Raw genomic sequence first — 18707 nt, forward strand, 5'->3', positions numbered from 1 at the left:
ACACAATTGACAGAATTTTTAGGAAATACACTTCCAAAAGAATGACGAGAAGAGAGCCGATAGCTCCCTTTTTCAATATGATTGATGTCACTGCTGTCAATGCTTTTATGATATTGCATCAATTGCAAGGCTAAAATAGCAGCACAACATTGAAGCATGCATGCATGAAAAAGAAGAACAGTTTAGATCCAGTTAGGAAAAAGCTTGCTGGATTACCAAATTCGACTTCAATAACAACAAGACATCAAAATCCGCAACAAAATATAAGAAACAGGTTGAAGATCAGGTACCAAAATCAAAGAAGGTTAGATGTTATCATCAGAGATGTACGTATACGCCGCATCCTTGCGGCGTAAACTTTTTGTTTGCGCTAACGCTTGCGGTCACATTTTTTTGGATAGTTTGCGCTTGAGGCTGCGCCGTAAAGTTTTCGTGTTTTTTTAGGGCATAGCGTCAACGAACACTTTTTAATGTATTTTTTTCGCTACAACACGCCAATACCTTCCAGCGCTGCAGTTGAAAGAATGTTTTCAATGAGCAAAGACATATTGGAACAAAAACACAGCAAAATGTCATATGAACACTTTCAGATGCTTGTGTTTCTTCGTGGAAATTCAAAATAAAACTTGTTTATTTCGAGTGGTTTATACCGTGTGAATGTTTGGCACCTAGCAAACAAAATTAGTTTGCGCTGGTGTATGCGCTGACGCCACCAACTTTTTTTTACAAGTTACGTTGACGCATACGGCGTATGGTTTTTCGAACGTTTGCGTTTACGCTGACGACGTCAATATTTTTTGTATGCGCGTACATCACTGGTTATCATTGCAAAAGACACAAAGACCAAAAATGCAGACAGTTCTGTACTACTTGCAAACTCAACGTTTGCCAAGAACATTCGAAATTCATTTGCAATGAATGCGATAATATATCAACTCACAATATTTCCTGTTAACTAATATGTAGACCCAATATGGGTTTTTTAGCCAAATTTCTCAATAGTTTGACCATTGCTCAAGAATAGACCAATTCCGTATCAGCTTAGTTTGTGCATGGGCTACTGTATGACTTTTTTTTAAATTTTGAGTATTTTTGGTTTTTGCAGAGTGTTTATAAGTTTTGATTTTTGTAGTCTGTAACGTCATTTCCTATTGAGCTTTAATTTTATCATCGGAACTGATTATTTTTGTCCAAAACAATTACTTTAAAATTTGGGGTCCAATGGACCCCAACGGTAAAACTTGCATATTTTTTTTTTCGGTAGACAGAGGAATAATTATTTGTTACCTGACCAGTTGGCGTCCCAGTTCCTGTTTGGATCAACTCCCAGGCACCTGGCTCCATTGTCAGATCTGGTTTTTCTCCACATACGATCCTAAAGTTTAGTTATTTTTAACAAAACGTGTTGAATACTAGCTCAGATATTTCTGTCCATGGACAAGACATTATTTGTGGTTTCCTTAACGCTACTCAGTAGTGTTAATCATACAATAATAAACCAAGACTTGTGTTTTCATTCCATTGTACTGTGTTAGTGCATTATAAAGCTGCAAGTGTTAGTGTTTCCTTGTGGTTTCATTACAAAATATACTATGAAGTCGTTTTTGCTCAAGCAACAGCAGGATTTACATTGTAATGCTGTTGAAGTTTGTCAGATTTTTTTAGACATACTGCAAAATTGTTTTATTAACTGAAATTTGTGTTGGTTATTGTTGCAATCAAAGTGCGTAACTTGGCTACATTCATGTTCTTGAATAGGTAAACTATTTCATTGAGTAATTCTGTTGTAGTGTTTCGACGGTTAGTGATTGATAGTAATCATTAGTTACGCGAACTTTTATTGTGAAATTTGCTTTTCTAGAAAGTTTCTGTGTACGTGTGATTCTAGAAACTTCTTTGATTTTTTGACCAGAAAAATGAGTTGAAATACCATTGTCTCTGAAAGTTTCTGGTCCAAGCAAACCTGTTATAAATAGCCGCGTGATTTGATTAGAGTTGTGTTGAGAGTTGTGTACCATGGGAATTAGAAGTTGCAATGAAAAGTTTATTGACGACAATTGTAGAGTTCATGCCGATATTGAAGAGATTATAAAAGTGGAAATTATTGCTAATTGTGAAGTAGCTGTTGCAAGAAGTAGCGAATTTCTATTTTGAAGTCGACGAAGAAGTTTGCTGTTCAACAATTTGATTTCGTTATGTGCTGGAAGTGGTAAACCATTTGTCAGTTTAAGCATTTCATCTATCATCTCACAAGAAGAACTATTTGATCATTTATCTGACTGTTCAACGTTTGATATCTCAATGAACTGCGTCATCAATTTGTCCAAAGTCTCTTCAAGTGTAAAAACTTTTGAAAAATTTAAAAAATTTTGGGCAAGGGTGTGTGCTTCCTATCCTCGTATCGGTGAAGAATGTATAAAAATGTTGCTTCCTTTCATCAGTATGTATTTATGTGAAGCAGGGTTTTCCACTTTGGTGCAGATGAAAACGAAGCCTCGGTACCGACTTGGTAGGTAGAGTGCATTTAATATGAATAATACCCTTCAAAAAATAATTGATATGTTAGTTAATAATGTTCAGGAGCAAGCATCTCACTAATGGTCGGTTGACTAAATAATCTTTTTTGAAGTATGTTCTGCTGCTCTTTGTTTATAAACCTATTTTGTAGTTTTTAATTGCATAAAAACTTAATGGGCCATAGAATTTTTATGCAAAAAAAAGGGCCACAAAAGAAAAAATATTGAGAACCACTGATTTAAATGGCTATTTAATAAGATTTGTGCTGTCCTGGGTACATAACTGACATAAGACTACAACCAATGAGGAGACACCATTTAGAGTATGTGGTGCTTTGGGGAATGTGGAGTTAACCCTTTATTTTCATGACTCTCAGGTCTAGTACCTGTCAGGGCCCCAAGCATAGGTTAAATACCCGGAGAAGGCTTGGCTCTTGTAGGTGCGATGTGTAGGCGTACTGAAATGTACACGCCATACCGAAACTAAGCCCCCAGCTCTGGGAGTGCTCCCTTGCTTCCAGGAAAAATTCTTAAACCAGAATGTAAGACAAGGAAAGTCTGATATAAAACCTACAACTCAAGAACCTTACTGCCCTGACTCAGCATGCTGAGGCAAGGCAGACGAACCTTGTGTTTGAAAGGTGAGGCCAGGATTGCGCACAATACAATACTTCATCTTAAAACTCTATGGCGCAAGCTCAAGTTTTCTGTTTATTTGATGGAGAAAAGTCAAAAAACTTTAGAAGATATGGCAAACTTGGCTGAACAGTATTTAGTTGCTCATTATGAAGAGCTGACGATCGAAGCCGTTGTTATGCGATAAAGATGTGTAAAGGAAGATGTGTAGTGTGCATGAAAAACACAAGGTTGCAATGCTCAAAATGCGAAAAACGGATACATAATTGCGTAAGTTATCCAGTGACGCATACCACCAAAAAAAGTTGGTGACATTTGGGTAGAAAGTACATTTGTTGTTTGTGCATCTCTTGAACGTGTGTACTTTGTTTATTATCTTTTCAATGCTATTGTGTCGGATAAAATAGGCTACCCAAGTTTACGTCGTATTCAAATGCACGATAATTTTGGTACCTTTCCATGCCAACGTTTCCATTTAGGGAATATAATTAAAACAAACAAGGGAATAAAATATTTAAATATTTTTTATAAAATATTCTTAGTTAGACTAAAATCTACAATATATATACAATAAAATCACAAACAAATAACGATAGGTGGTCTTCTCCGCCTGAAAGGGTCAATTACTTTACAAATCTCCACATCCCCTTAATTTACTTATAATAATATGTACGTACACCTGTCCACGTGTAGACATAACCGTCAGGATTTGCAATCACAGTGACGTAAATATCCATCGCTTGAAGAAGTTTGTATTCTTCGCTTCCTTCTTCAGCTTCAACAAACTAAATGCATATAGTTTTATAAGCATTTTTAACTTCGTTATTAATAAAAGGCATCCAAAGACTCACCGATTTCGCAGTATACATACAAGTTGCAGGGGCCACCCATTCTCTAGCGTGCAATCCACAATCGATAACAAAAGCAGGTTTGTTGAAACCACCAGTGCTGATCTGTAGATGAACATGATGTAAAGTGCTTTAATTGATCGTGGTTGAGTAGGCTATCTGGATAGATTGTTGCCTAGATGCCAGATTGTATTAAATATAACAATGTTATGGTGTATTTATTGTTGCTCTACAACTGCTGAGGTCTTACGACAGAACTCATGTTAAGTTTTGTATCAAATTTATGATGCTATCACATTATTACCCGAGTTATTCTAACTGGGTTATGAAAGAAAAAACACAATCGGTAACTTTACTAAGTCTTCGGTATGGCTTCACCTAGATGCCAGATAGTAGCCTAAGTTAAAAAGACTTGTTCTTTTCACACAAAACCAAGAAATCGCCGTAAAATCATAAATTCTAGACTTTACTCAACTGTGTGCTCGATTAGACAGAAATAGTGTAATTCGGTTCGTTTCAAAAACATTTAATTTGTTTGGCTACATTCGAGTTGTGCAACTTCTTCACTCACAGCGCAACTAAAGCCAGAATAGTGTTGTTTGTAATAAAAACCTTCCAAACATTGATTTGGTACAGTCGTTGTAAGCTTTAAACAAAATGTATATTTCCAAGAAAGCAGAATGTGTTTGAAACATTAGCTACTAGTAACTCAAACTCACAAGCATTCAAAGCAAAAAGACTTTAAAAAGCAGCATTTTTTTCACTGCCCCAGCCAGCAAGCCCAGCTTAGGCCTAGCGAAAATTCAAGTGGGCATGTGGGCTTGTGGGCATGTGGGCTTGCATCTTACAAAACAAAAATATGTTTATTGGCTGTATAAAAACAACTTTTTGTTAGTGTTGTTTTAATATTGCCAATAACACTGTGACACACACAAAAAAAAAAATTAAAAAAAGCAAAGACTTGTTTCTATGTAGCCTATTTCCGAAGCGTTGAGCTCAAATACAAATTCCGATTCTCGCCATCACCTTCCATTTTTTTTTATAATATTTTGATTTCAAATGTTTACAAAAATGTGTGTATTTGCCTTATTGCAAGTACTATTATGTAACATTTCAAGTACGTTACAGTGCATAACAGAGAGTTTTGTCAGTCATGCTTGCTTGTTGTAGTAGTAGTATATTATAATCTATATTCACTTCATTTAGCTTTGCATGTTTGCAACCTGTACCACTCATACAACTACAGCAGAGGATTTAGAAACGAAATTTAGGGGGGGATCAGATTTTCAATAACGTAAAATTTTAGGCAAATTCAATAAATCAAATATTGTGGTTGAGAAGCAACAAAAAGACTTATAAGGAGTCTGGTGGCAAGGCCCCAAAAAAATTTGGGAATTATTATCTTGTTTTGGTTGGCTTTTGAGTGCGTTGTGCTCCAAGAGTAATTTTTTTTGTTTAAAAGTCACACTGGAGTGACACAGGAATGATTAAAAGTAAATTATACGGTGGAAAACAGATCACATGAGGTGTGAACTACAGGCATTTGACAAACAATTAGAACACACACAAGAGGAACGATGAGCCACAGGCGAATAACTGCCAATTGAGAGACGGATTATTACGTTTGATCCTTGGCTTCCATGATCTTAGTCTGAAATTCAGATCTGCTTCGAGAGATTTTGAGAGATCGATCGACCAATTTAAAATCATCTCTCGAGGCAACCGGCAGTTATTCGCCTGTGGTTCATCGTTCCTCTTGTGTGTGTTCTAATTTGTTTGTCAAATGCCTGTAGTTTACACCTCATGTGATCTGTTTTCCACCGTATAATTTACTGTAATCATTCCTGTGTCACTCGTTCAGTTTGTGCTTTTCAGTCTGGAGTGTCGTTAGTATACAGTAATAGTGCAAAGTCAAATTTACTTTACAATTTTCATTTTATGTACATTGCAGATATGTAATTCTTGATGAGGACACACGTACGTGTCGACAACTTTAGAGTTTATTTTTAATGATGTTATATTTGTGTATGTAATACATCATGTTGAACCCGCTGAAGTTACTTTGTTTTATGTCTCTAATTTAAATTGAGACACCATTTGTTATAATGGCAACGTAGGCATTTTTGCACATTTTCTTCTTTCATCTTCGCTTCAACTACAAAGAAAAGCTGTTTTTATTATCTCTAAACTCGAAGTTTTTTGGGGTGAGGTTTAGTGGCACATCTCATCCGTCTGTGATTCAGATTACAAAGAACATCAATTCAACATCTCTTGGAAGCGTTTTTTCAAACATTTTTAAACTGAGCTGCCCAGTTGGATAAAAATTTGAGCCCGCGGATGAATATAACTGGGACCCAATCGAGCAGCCCAGCTGGGGCCCACTATATCGCCCATTTGGTACCCAGATGAGCCCCAGTTGTCGTTACTGACTGGGGCATACCTTGATGGCGTTCAGGGCTCTCCCCTCGTAGGAAGCTCCATACGTCATCTTAGTGACTTTGTTGGAGTACGTGGAAACCATGTCGTCAATCCATTGATTGATCTGAAATAAAAATTCAAACATTTATACAACATAAACTACTGGATACAATAAGTTTGAGTAGAAGTTGTAAGAAATTTTGTTTCTATGATAATAATGTTAGCCTACTTTGTTAAGCAAACATCTAAGACTAACCTCTTCTAAGGTGTGGTAAACATTGTAGTCAAACGTTGCCAAACTCATCTGCAGAGCGCGGTCCGATACTTGGTTGTCAATAGCAACCTGAAGGTCTTCAATGAAGACATCGTGGCTGACTCTGAAAGAAGTTTGTGAGATAGTAAATTACTAAAAGATACCGTCAGACTAATAAAATAATGGCGTAACTCATTTTTTCTTGTTTTGAGATAATCGAAAAAAACTGTCTATACGGTTGTTTTTATCATATTTATTCTACAGTTAAACGAAAATAGCATGTCGACACAAGTACAATGAGCATGTATATACTTTGATTTGCTCCATTTTGCATCCCATAATGTGCTGGGGTGACTTAGGCCATTTTCCGAATGCACAATCATGACTTAGGCCATTTGATATTTTGAGTTTATCAATATGAGTTTTTTAACGGTGACATAATAACAGTAATAATACCACTAGAATTAACAGGAAATCCCTAATAGCAACTCCAATCTAACGATATGAGTTATATTTCATGCTAGACTGCATATTTTGCCCAAAAACAGTTCAGAGTTGGCAAGACAAGCTGAATAAATTATCAGTGATGAGGCAAATTATCAAAAAGGAGTAGCACCCTGTTGGCATAACATGTTTCATAGATTGGAGATCATTGTACTTTCTCAATTTGATTGGAAGATGGCTTGAATGAATAGAAATCGATGTAGTGTCGCCTAAGTTTGTTTGTGACCGCTGTGGCAGATCCTCCCAGTGTGCAGCCTCACATAATGTGACCTTGTACAATACCTTTCCACTGCTTTCAAGATTTAGGCCTCTAAGATCATGAACCGTGGGAGCTTCAGCCTTCTTTCCAGGCCTGATACTCAACAAGCATCATCCATCGATTTTCATAAAATCACTTTGTTGCATCCTCTGTACATTGTTGGGATGCGGTCTGATCCTGGCAATCTGGATGATAATTTCGTAATCGCTCGTCGTAAAAATGTCTTTTACCAATTTTCGTTCGATGGAACTGTGCATGCTATCGCACTCCATTTGAGTGTGACCAGCCACGAGGTACTTCTGAGTAATAGTGATGCCATGCTTCCATTCAAGGGCACAGTAGGTCCTACAGACATTAAAGTTTCTATTTTGATATCCACACCCATCACTCCAAATAACTATTTCCTCCAGACCGGGGCTTCCAGAAATTATCCGTTCGAAATGACTAAACTGCAAGAAAGCGAATACTTCACTGCGTAAATCACCTTCTGTTTCATTCCAAATAGAGCAATAAGCATCTTTTGATTCAAGATCGAATAATTTAAAATTGTTTACCTGCAGCTTGGTTTTATAGTGCATGCTGCTTGCCTTAGTTTTGGGACACAGAAGTACAGCCTGTAAATCCATTGTCCATACGGATTTTACTGTGCTAGCGGATTATTCGTCTTTCGTCTTCTCATCTCAAGCTTCATTCTTCAACTTGATATGGTCATCGTATTGTTCCTTTGTAATATTGCTGTGTTTTAATGAAACACACACACGTCGCACTGATCTTTACGAGGTATGAACAGAGCACCCGGCATCCGTTGCAACCAGTTCCCTTGAAGCAGCACGTTTCGATCTTATTGGACCGCAGTGGACGTGGAGCTGGCCAAGAGTGTATGTGTAGCCTTCGCATAGTTACGACCACCTTAAACAACCATACAAGCGAATGGCTTTTGTCTCAATTTGGACCTGGACCAAACAAAGCCAAATGGCGATGATATCAAGGGTAACCGGGGCAAGGTTGGTAGAGTTGGAAGCCTCCAGCCAGGTTTCACACAGTGGCGGCGGATCTATGATGATCGTCTCCCAGTCTTCTTCTTGCGTTTGAGGCCGCCACAGATCACGTTGTTACATCCAGGCACAGCAGCCAATGGATTGTGTATTCATCGAGCATTGTTAGGTCCACATGTCTATCTTGTGGTCGGTATACAGGACATTGATAGATAATGTGGTGTGCAGTTTGAAAATCTGAGCCACACGCACAAGATGGTGAATCGGCGAGGCCCCACTGGAACATGTTGCTGCTGAAACGGCCCACTCCAGTCCGCAGGCGATTGAGCTTCACCCATTCCTTCCGGGGTAGTTCTGCTCCAGGTGGGGTGTTGGTATTGGGAAGGACTGTGAGTTGGGTTGGTCTCGCAACTTCTCTCCATTCACGGTTCCAAACTTCGGAAATGTGGAAGTTCGATTTGCAGATAGCTGCAGCATGTCGGGAGAACGGGCGTCGAGATTTCAAGCGCTGGGGCTTTTGGGAGTGCGAGTTTAGGACAATCTGGTTGAGGAGGTGGTCATCCCTTGACATAGCTTGTAGGACCAGGCTATGTACGTGGTTTTCCCTACGAAGTCTACCTGGGGCGATGCCTGATAGTACCGGCAGAAAGTCAGTGGGAGTTGGAAGCAGGCAACCGGTGATTATTCTCATGGTGGTGTTGAGGGCAGTGTCAATTTTGGAAGTGTGTACGCTGCGGCACCAAGTGGGGGAAGCATATTCGGAGGTGCTGTAAACAAGTGCAAGAGCACTTGTACGGAGTGTGGATGTACTAGCACCCCAGGATGTTCCAGCTAGGCATCTCAGCAAGTTGTTGCGTGCTGATAGCTTAGCATGAAGGGCTTCAGCATGGTGTTTGTAGGTTAATTGTCGGTCGAGCTTCACTCCTAGGTAGGTGGGACACGGGTTGTGTGGGAGTGGGTTTCCGTTGAGAGAGACTGACAATTGGCGCGTTGATTCCATGTTGCAAAGGTGAAAAGGTGTGACGGTGGTCTTTGCCAGGCTCAGTTTCAGCATCCACAGCTTCAGGTAGTCTGCGATTTGGGCCATGTCATCTGTAAGTGCTTCCTCTACCACATGCCAGGACTTGTCAGAATTGAGTAGTGCCAGATCATCAGCATAGCCGTACTGGCGTGACGTGGTCTCTGGCATGTCACTAATGTAGATGTTAAATAGTAGGGGTGATAAGCATGATCCTTGCGGAACACCGTTTTTTAAGCGACGAGGCCGGCTGCACTGCCCGTCACTCGTCTTAAGCAGAAAGGTCCGATTTGCCAGAATATTTGCGAGAAATCGCACTACCTTTTTGTCTGGGATCATGCGGAGGAGCTTTAGGGTTAGCCCTTGGTGCCACACAGTGTCATAGGCAGCAGTGAGGTCTACCAAGATTACTCCTGCTTTGTTGCCCTTCTCGAAGGTTTCTCTTGCCCGTCTCCCAGTGCCTTTTGCCCACGTCTTTTTCCATCATTGACTGGGCCTCAAAAGCCACATACGACATCACCATCCAAAGCCAAATTCAATTTAAAGACAAACCAATGCTCGGACACGAGCTGGAGCCGACGATGAAGACAGAGAAGTTCTCATTATGAAATACTTCACTAAAATAGGCTGTGCTCACTGATCATATTCCTAATGATTCAGCAAGCTCTTTGTATTGCCGATGAACTTAAATTATGGTAGTTCCAGGGTACAAAAATTTCTTCTTTTTGTACGTTGTGATCTTTCTACAGTAATGGGAATGTACAGTAATGGACACTACATGTAATGGACACTACAATAGGCAAGTCATTGAGAAATTTCGCCAAAAAGTGATTTTCCTCTTTTTCATTTTAGCACATTTCAAACGTTTTAAAATCTATGTTTTTCTATGTTCTCCTTCTACCATCAGTGAAATTCAAAAATGATGGCGATAAACCAGCAACAAGCTTATAAAGTTGCTAAGTGTGATATGAAGCTGAGAATTAATTAAGTAGCCTATCCAACAATGGCTTTCTACAAAAACCTGCCATTGGTGAAAGAAGACTCCGAGAAACGGTGCATGGAGAAGATCTGACCTGCATCACAGTGTGAGGTGATAAGTCGCACTACCACAGTGCTAGGAAAATGAAGCTTCTCAAAGGAACAGAGAGAAAACAGATTGATAAAAGTAGGGTAGTTACTTGGAAATGGCTAAGATTACAATACATAGAGTAGAAAAAGCATAATTATTTTGTGCTAAGTTAATCGTCTAGACTTGTGATGAAGTGGAAGCTTTATATCTGTACAATTTAAATCGTCGTCTTCTGACCATCTGCTCTGTTGAAGAAAAGCTTTATTTCCAGCAAACGATTAAAAAGATTTGTAAAATGGCCTAAGTCATGCGTTTGAGTTAGGCCATTTGACATTTTTACGAAAATACCACTTTCTCGTTAACGTAGGTCTTAGAAAATTATGTGGCAGATGCGCTACATTTTAAGGACCTAAAAAACACTATTATCTCAATTTCGTCAAAAAGTGAGTTACGCCATTATTTTAATGGTCTTACGATACGCTTTGCAGTGGTTGCAACATGCAGGACTTGCCAATGGTCACACGCATTGTTTGGTATAGTGGCCACATGCAGTACTTGCCAGTTGCCACAGGCAGTGCTTGATAATTGGCACATGCAGCACTTGCCAGTTGCCACAGGCAGTGCTTGGTAGTTGACACATGCAGTGCTTGGTAATTGCTGCACACACCGCTTGCTAAGCCAATGCCCAGCCGTTATTATTGTACATATATACATGGAAGTTCAGTTGTTTTTGTTTCTAACCACCATAACAAAAGCACAAAAAAAGTAAAAGTAACTGAATGAAACTAAATTAAAAAGAAAGACAATGATACTAGAAAAAAGCAATAAAAAAATGAATTAAGCTGAAAAGAAAACAATTAAAACGGGCCACACTACCTACACATATCTTGAGTCTCACATCACACAGGATAAAAGATGCACCAATAAAGAAAGATGAAAGATGCAAGTTAAAAGATGCACCAAAAGAAACGCAAAAATCGGACAAGCAAAAGCGTCATTTTGGAAAAGTAATGAATTTTTAAAAAGTGATACAGATTTGCAATTATAACTGAAACTATTATCTTGTTATATCAAACCAGTCATATCATATAGAAGTGAAAGTTGGACCTACAACAAAGAAATTCACAAACAAATAAATGCTTTTCAACTCTAAAAATTAAATGAGGCTGTTCACCAGGCATTTAGTTAAATGACATGATATACGTTCTTTTGGTACAAACTAAGCTAAACTATCACAAGATGTGTGAGGTGAGCATCTGATTATATTCCGACGTTTCGTCAATTAGACACGACTGACTTTTTTAAGGGATTAGTCAGGTAGTGACTACCTGTCTAGCATGGAAAAACACAGGACCATGCTGTAGCAAACCAACTAAACATGCAAAATAAAATTAAATTCCAAACAAAAATTATCGCACGCAAATTTTGAAACTAGAAAAAAGAGTTTAAATGTCAACAATCAACAAGAAACTTAAATAACGACGGACCGGGGGAGAGTGAACCGTATGAGTCATATGCCAGTATACGCCAGATGAGTTTGATAGTAATTTATTTAACCCTTAGGCGGTTGGGCTCCTGGAGTCTTGCTCAGTTTGGGGGGGGGCTGTCGATTCTTCTTATGCTTTTGGAGTGATATCTCTGTTATTTTTTAAGGCACGGTTTCAAAATTTGGGATTCACTTTGTAAAACTATTCACGCAGAGCATATCCGAAAATTAAAACTATGTAAATTTTAGAACTGCTTATATACGTTGAAATGTTGATGTGACTTATGACGTTTGAATTATTTGGTATTTTTTGATAGAGTAATGAAAAACATGCATTGCAATGTTGTGAATAATTTTTTTTTACATAATCTCAATTTAAATCATTTGATTAACGAGACATGGGCCAAATTAATTGCTTTCATCCAGCTGGTGAGAAAATTTTGAACAATAGAATATGAAATATTTCAGAGGATGTGCTGAGAAATGCCTTATATCTCTCAATTTATAACCTTTATTCGCTCAAAATTTCAGCTCAATAGAGGTGAATAAAAGTTAGGAAAAGTCAAGAAATCTCGTAGTCGCAGCCTCAGTGGTTTTAGAGATACAACTGTTGATACAAAAAAGTTGAATTGACAGCCCCCCCCCCAACCTTCAAAGGGTTAATGAAGTGAACAACAAATTACCGATTGCGTGTGAGAAAGTCCTTGACTGTATTCAGGAGGCGCTTTGGAACATGAATGTCAACTGGTCGGCTTCCTCTTGTTTCGGTCCAGAAGCTGATCTGAAAGATTAACAAGTTCATTGCGTTGCTTGTTACAACATTATGTTTCATTTTATATACTTTCCTGTTACAATATAATTGCAAATAAATAGGTTGAAGCATACATAAGATTTCTTTTTAGCCGCTAAGTGTAAAACAAGATCGCAGCAATTTTTCAAACATTCTATCTATTTTTTTGAAAGCTTCATCTGATGAGTTTATTCTAATTCGGATAGAAGCGCACTTCTTAAATTTTTGATACATTTTTTTATCCAGCTGATAGCGATACTTCTTTGGATATTTGATCAAGTAGGTATAATGCTCAAAGATTCACAAAAACTCACATCAGGAAATTGTTCAGGCAAATTGTCAAGCACTTTCAGATCCAATAGATTGGACGTTTGTATTCTTAGCACCTGATCTCTGAAAAATTTAAGTAGATTACAACTGCACTGACTTTATGTAACATAAGCAGTATGTTTGCCCAAGATCTAAGTATCGAGGAATGACTTACCCATAGAAGAAGCGTTTGGCAGAAGCCACAGTCAGAAGAGCAGCGAAAATGACAAAAATCTTCATCTTGTCTGTACTTTTGATACTGGCAACTTGCTATGTTCCCTTCTGCTTATATACCAGTCACTGATCCAACACCTGACGAGTTGTACTTACTGACTTAACAGCAAATTCATAGCAAGCTTTTACTTTTTTATCCGAAAGTAATCATATTTGTTGCTGTGGGAAACAGACACATGTTTATTGTGTTTGCACAAGCTGTTCATGACTAAATACAGGTAAAGCCAAACTTTTCACGGTATTGTGTACACCTAAATTATAATAAATCAGATACGTTTCTAGTAGCTACAGCAAATGTCTCACAAAGTACATGAAAAAGACGATTGTGACTCACGCTTTTTTTTTTTTTTTTTATGTTACGCATTGCATGTGATTGTCAGTTACTGTATTATTTCGGTATGCAGGGGCGGATTGTCAGTTACTGTATAATTTCGGTATGCAGTGGCGGATTGTCAGTTACGGTATTATTTCGTATGCAGTGGCGGATTGTCAGTTACTGTATTATTTCGGTATGCAGTGGCGGATTGTCAGTTACTGTATTATTTCGGTATGCAGGGGCGGGTTTAGACAAAAGATCCAGGGGTTAACAAAGTTTCTTAGAAGTAAAATTTGTAATACCAAATGGAAAATGTAAAAGTCACAGCTCTCGAAAAACAAAACAGAGTATCAAGAGGTCTGGGGCTGGCTTTCTATAATTTTTTTTAGCAAACTTAGTCGTATTTTAGTGACTTTTTATGCATTTCAGTCTTATTAATGTTTTTTGGTGGACGCACTCTTGGTATTTGACTAAATTTGTCAAAACTGGAAGTTTGAGTTTCAAATTTTAGCTTAAAGTGCCTCTGACAGGAAAATAAATTTACCTAAGATACCAAAAAGATGACACTAACAAACTTTCCTGACCAAAAAATCATAAAAAATATCAACAGGCTACTAAGTTACACGCTTGCAAACTTTCGTTCACTTTCGGCAAATCTGGCACTCATTCAATTGCGAAAATAAAACCGGCAACCTCGCTGTGACGTCACCATGGGTGGGAAGGATACATTCTTTCTCTGTGGTTAGTTGGTAAGGTATGGTACGACTGCTCCAAAACGTCAATGTGTGGGGCTCTATTGGTCTAAAGCATGTGCAAAATGAGAATTACCGAAATGAAAAAGTCAACTTATTATTACTATCAGGTTTAGATCAAATAGATTGAGTTTATTTTTATCAAACAGCATCTCAATTCAAATGAAATTGCAGTTTTTCTAAACTCTTGTAGGGCTACAATTTGGATAATTTTTTTATTTGTCCTAATCTGGCTATAGCCATTTGCAGTGTAACAGCAGTATCTCACAGACAGTACCCTTAATTTATGGTTGAGGTGATGCCTGGAAATTGCTGTTTATGTGACAGAGTCAGTGACAAAGACGTGTGCTATCTTTTCATGCTTCCAAACGAAGAAAACTTTGACTATTTTCTTCTCAGCACCTTGTTTTGTTTGGAAGCATGAAAAGATAAGTGTTCGAAAGTGTTCGAAAATGGGATGGACCATACAAAACTAGTCGTATATGATCTCTTCACTTCAATGGAGATGATTTTGTTAACACCACCAACCCGATTTGGATCTTCTCAGCAATGAGTGGCGTGCTGGGAACTGTAGGTGGTGCGTTTGCCACAAGTGCGAGTCTATGTCCCAGCCCAATGAATGTGTATGTTGCCATGAAGTGCCACAGAAGAAAGAACTTTTGAAGAAAGACGCATCTAGCTGTATTACCAATTTGACCAATTTTGAAGCACACTTACATCCTGCGGTTCTGAGGACTTTTTTTTATGAGGAGCAGGAAGAACTGGAGAAAAAGCAATAAACCGAAAGGAGAAAACGAAGACCTATCAAAAGAGTAAGGATGCTACATTAGGCTAAAAATACCCTCAACGCTAAAGAATGCACACTAAACGAAGTGATTTTATTTCCTTGCAGGCAGTATCGGTAATTAGTCGCTTACCTGCATGTAGCCTATTGGAGTGGATATTACAAGGTGGTGCTCTCGGAAGCAACAATCGGATTGTGCTGCCGTCATGCATTGTTTGGCGAATCCGAAACAATTTTTAAGTCCAGATGGCCGTTACACCGGATTTCAATGGCCAACTGAAGGCACATTATGAGAGAGCGAGAGAAGTTTTATTTATTTATGAATAGTGATGAATGATGATGAATTAAATATGAATGATGATTCGTACGATTTCTTTATTTTTCACTTCAAGTATATTTTAGGTTTTGTAGGAACATATCCAGTAGAGTTTTACTAAACTGCGAAAAACAATAAATCTTCGAAAAAAGCAACCGCTTGTACCAACTCCGACCAAACTGTGATCCACCAAATACATCTAGAAAGCATTTGTTTCATCCGTCCCTAACAACGCCCACCCACGATGACGTAACACCACCAAAGTCGTCCCAGAGCAGTGAAATATGGAGTTTCGCCTGTGGTGGCGCTGCGGAACTGTCGTTTTGTATAAATTTTGCCCTAACCAGTCGAGCTTCAAGGTTAAGGTTAAAAAGTTCGCTAAGCATAATTCTGCGCTAGAAAATGCTTAGAAAAGTTACTATACTTGGGTCCAACCTGTCAGGGGCATTTTAAAGTTAAAGATACGCTTCAAATAACGTTTGTTTTTTGACCATAAAAGTCACCCACACCGCTAATGCCTTTACGCCAAGCTCAGCTGCCACTCTGTGACTAATAATTAACCTTGAAGGATAAAGGAGGCATTTTGCAGAAACTTCAAAAGGCTGAGCGAAAATAATAATAATAACACAATATCATATTTTCCACGTCGGGGGGCCATTCAAAAAGGGGGCCCGGGGTAACTGCACCCTCTGCCACCCTCTAAATCTGGGCCTGACTATGCTGGAATATTTTCTGAACATGTCGAGAATTTGCCGAGACAGCTCTACCTTTTCCAATATGATGTATAACGCTTATTTTGTCTCGAAACTCTCACACTGCATGTAGTGAAATTTTATGTTGTGAATCTTTTTTGTTGCTTCAAGTTTGTCGGCGCGGCCTTTTATGAGTGCTTCTTGTTTTTGTGATGAAATGATTTTCTTTTTTTCTGTTGAACATGCAGCTAATCGCCTGTGGAGTGTTTTAGTTATTCAGCTATCTGTGTTGTTTGGTGCTTGTGATGATAATAATGTTATGGTTGTTATTTACTGTCGCTCTACAACAGCTAAGATCTTTTATCGACAAGGCTCTCTTTAATTGCATATCAGATTTAGGAGGCCATTACATTATTACCCGACTTATCCTCATTGCGTTTGTAAGAAAGAACACAATCGGTACCGTTTTTAAACTTTTTGATATGACCTGACCTGGAATCGATCTCAGATTTACCAGCATTTAAACCAAAGGCGATTACCACTTGGTGTTAGGCAGACCTTAACTTTTTTCCGTAGGGGATGGGGGTTTAATCGCTTTTTTTATCTAACTAGCCCCGGCTTTAGAATACAACAGGACATTTTAAGACCTCTGAAAAGAAATTGAAATTTCCGTCCAAACCCTCCACCTATCCTGAAAATTAGTTTTTGCCTTTAATTGCTTAAAGTTGTATGAACGTCACGTTTTGTTTATGGCATTAACATTCAAATATTATTTGCTACTGTGCTGTACTAAAACACATTAACTATGTTGCTCAAGACAGTCGTAAACAGTTTTCTGGCCTTGGTATCATCGTAAAGCACAGGAAAGTGGTCATTTCGATTTGTGCGCATGCGCAAAAGCGTGACATTAATGCAAACAGCTTGTATGAAGTTTTTTGTAGTTGAGCGGCTGTAATTTGACCAAAAACTATCTTCAAAAACAGATGTTTGTCGGCGCGAGGTGGTTGTTGAGAAAGCTTTATCAAAAGGTTACTAGACTAGACGATGCGTAGATCCTGAAGTTTATAAAACGACTGGCAATATTTTCTCTTTAACACACCCTATTATTGGCAGTTAATGTGACCTAGTTGGAAATCCCGTTCTCTGAGTCCCTAATAAAAGATTTTCTTGACTAAAGTCAGTCTTGTGCTGAAGTTTGACGGTTCAGTGAAAGTTGGGTTCTAACAGAATGTTCTTGTTCTGGTAGTCAAGCTTTGTCTGGTGTTTGGGGGAGAAATTTGTGTCTGGTATTGATCATGCTGTAGGCAAACGCAAAGAGAAAGCAAACGTTTCCCGTTGCACAAACAACTGGTTGTGACTACACACGCTTTGTTATCTTTAATTGTGACATCAAAGTAAGCTTTAGCAAGTATCAGTACTTACTAATTTAAATGCTCAATAAGGAAAGTTATTTTTGAAAAGCTGTTGCTTGGAATGACGTATAGGTGGGAAAAAGACAGATGCGACACGTCATAATTGCAACATCAAGCTAGCTTGAATGCGACCACTTGCAAAAGCCAGAATCAACAGAGGCGCTGATAGAAATGACGACGTACATAGTTAAAGTTTACGCTCCCATGTGGTTTACACAATAAGATTCTCGGTCCTTCCTTCGGTTGGTTAAGCTGACTCGCTATCTGAAAGGCCAATTCAAAAAGTCATCGACAGTTGCCTACAAACAAACGTCTTCGCTGCGCATTCGCAGAATGTACTGTAGTGTTGGCCCTTCTGCATGACGAGTCTAAACCAATGCGTACGCTCGCAGTTCATCGGATCCAGAAAGCAAGGGACGAGTACACGGGTGAGATACGTCGTCTCGAAATTCCTAAGGTAAACTTTGAGTACACAGATTTGACAACGATCTCGTTGCTCCGGTGGAGCGAGCAGAAACTCACTGAGCCACCAATTATACGCGATTTCAGCATCCAACAGCTCACAGAGCTTTTCGTCGATTATGATTCTACATCGATTGACAGTTTTCCGTGCTGCACACAAGCAGTTGAGCCCGCAATGAAACTCGTCACATAAGTGAGCGATGAAGCCATCAGCCATGACAGCAGACATAAACTTGCCGACGCGAACTGCTGCTCGCTCACAGCATTCACGTTTTGAGTCAAAGAATTAAAGATTACGTTCTGTGATTGTTTTTAACTGTTTTCGGCGTTTTGTATATTTTCCGTTTTTTAATTATTATTATTATTTAAAAAAAAAAAAAAAAAAGTTTTTTATTATATTTAGGTGATATTGACTTTTTTGTGCGGCGTTTTTCCGCGGCCCGATCTAAAAAAGGTTTTCAGATTATTTGTTTGTGACCTAAGCCTCCTATCGGAGCCGAGTTGCTAAGTGATTTGACAAAAAAAGTGCATTGACGGCCCTCCCTATTAAACAATGCAATAAATTGCAACTTTTTAAACGTAGCCAGCTAACTGAACAGCAGTCGCAAACCAGCAATGGGAAAAACAGAGAAAAAGAC

General features: G+C 38.6%; 1 protein-coding gene across 1 annotated transcript in view; it reads right to left on the bottom strand.

The window, feature by feature from the left end:
• Positions 1 to 13408, bottom strand: part of LOC145768660 (carboxypeptidase A2-like) — a 38757-nt gene extending 25349 nt beyond the window's left edge. Inside the window, exons 1-8 of the mRNA XM_082580217.1 lie at positions 13277 to 13408; positions 13107 to 13185; positions 12686 to 12783; positions 6675 to 6795; positions 6441 to 6542; positions 4004 to 4105; positions 3830 to 3937; positions 1288 to 1375 (exon numbers count right to left, since the gene is read on the bottom strand). Of these exons, the coding sequence (XP_082436343.1) occupies positions 1288 to 1375; positions 3830 to 3937; positions 4004 to 4105; positions 6441 to 6542; positions 6675 to 6795; positions 12686 to 12783; positions 13107 to 13185; positions 13277 to 13341 (763 nt within the window). The 5' untranslated portion in view covers positions 13342 to 13408. The remainder of the gene's footprint in view (positions 1 to 1287; positions 1376 to 3829; positions 3938 to 4003; positions 4106 to 6440; positions 6543 to 6674; positions 6796 to 12685; positions 12784 to 13106; positions 13186 to 13276) is intronic.
• Between the last annotated feature and the right edge of the window lie 5299 nt (positions 13409 to 18707).

Source organism: Aplidium turbinatum, chromosome 4 (assembly GCF_918807975.1).
Source record: "Aplidium turbinatum chromosome 4, kaAplTurb1.1, whole genome shotgun sequence".
NCBI classification, from domain to species: domain Eukaryota; kingdom Metazoa; phylum Chordata; class Ascidiacea; order Aplousobranchia; family Polyclinidae; genus Aplidium; species Aplidium turbinatum.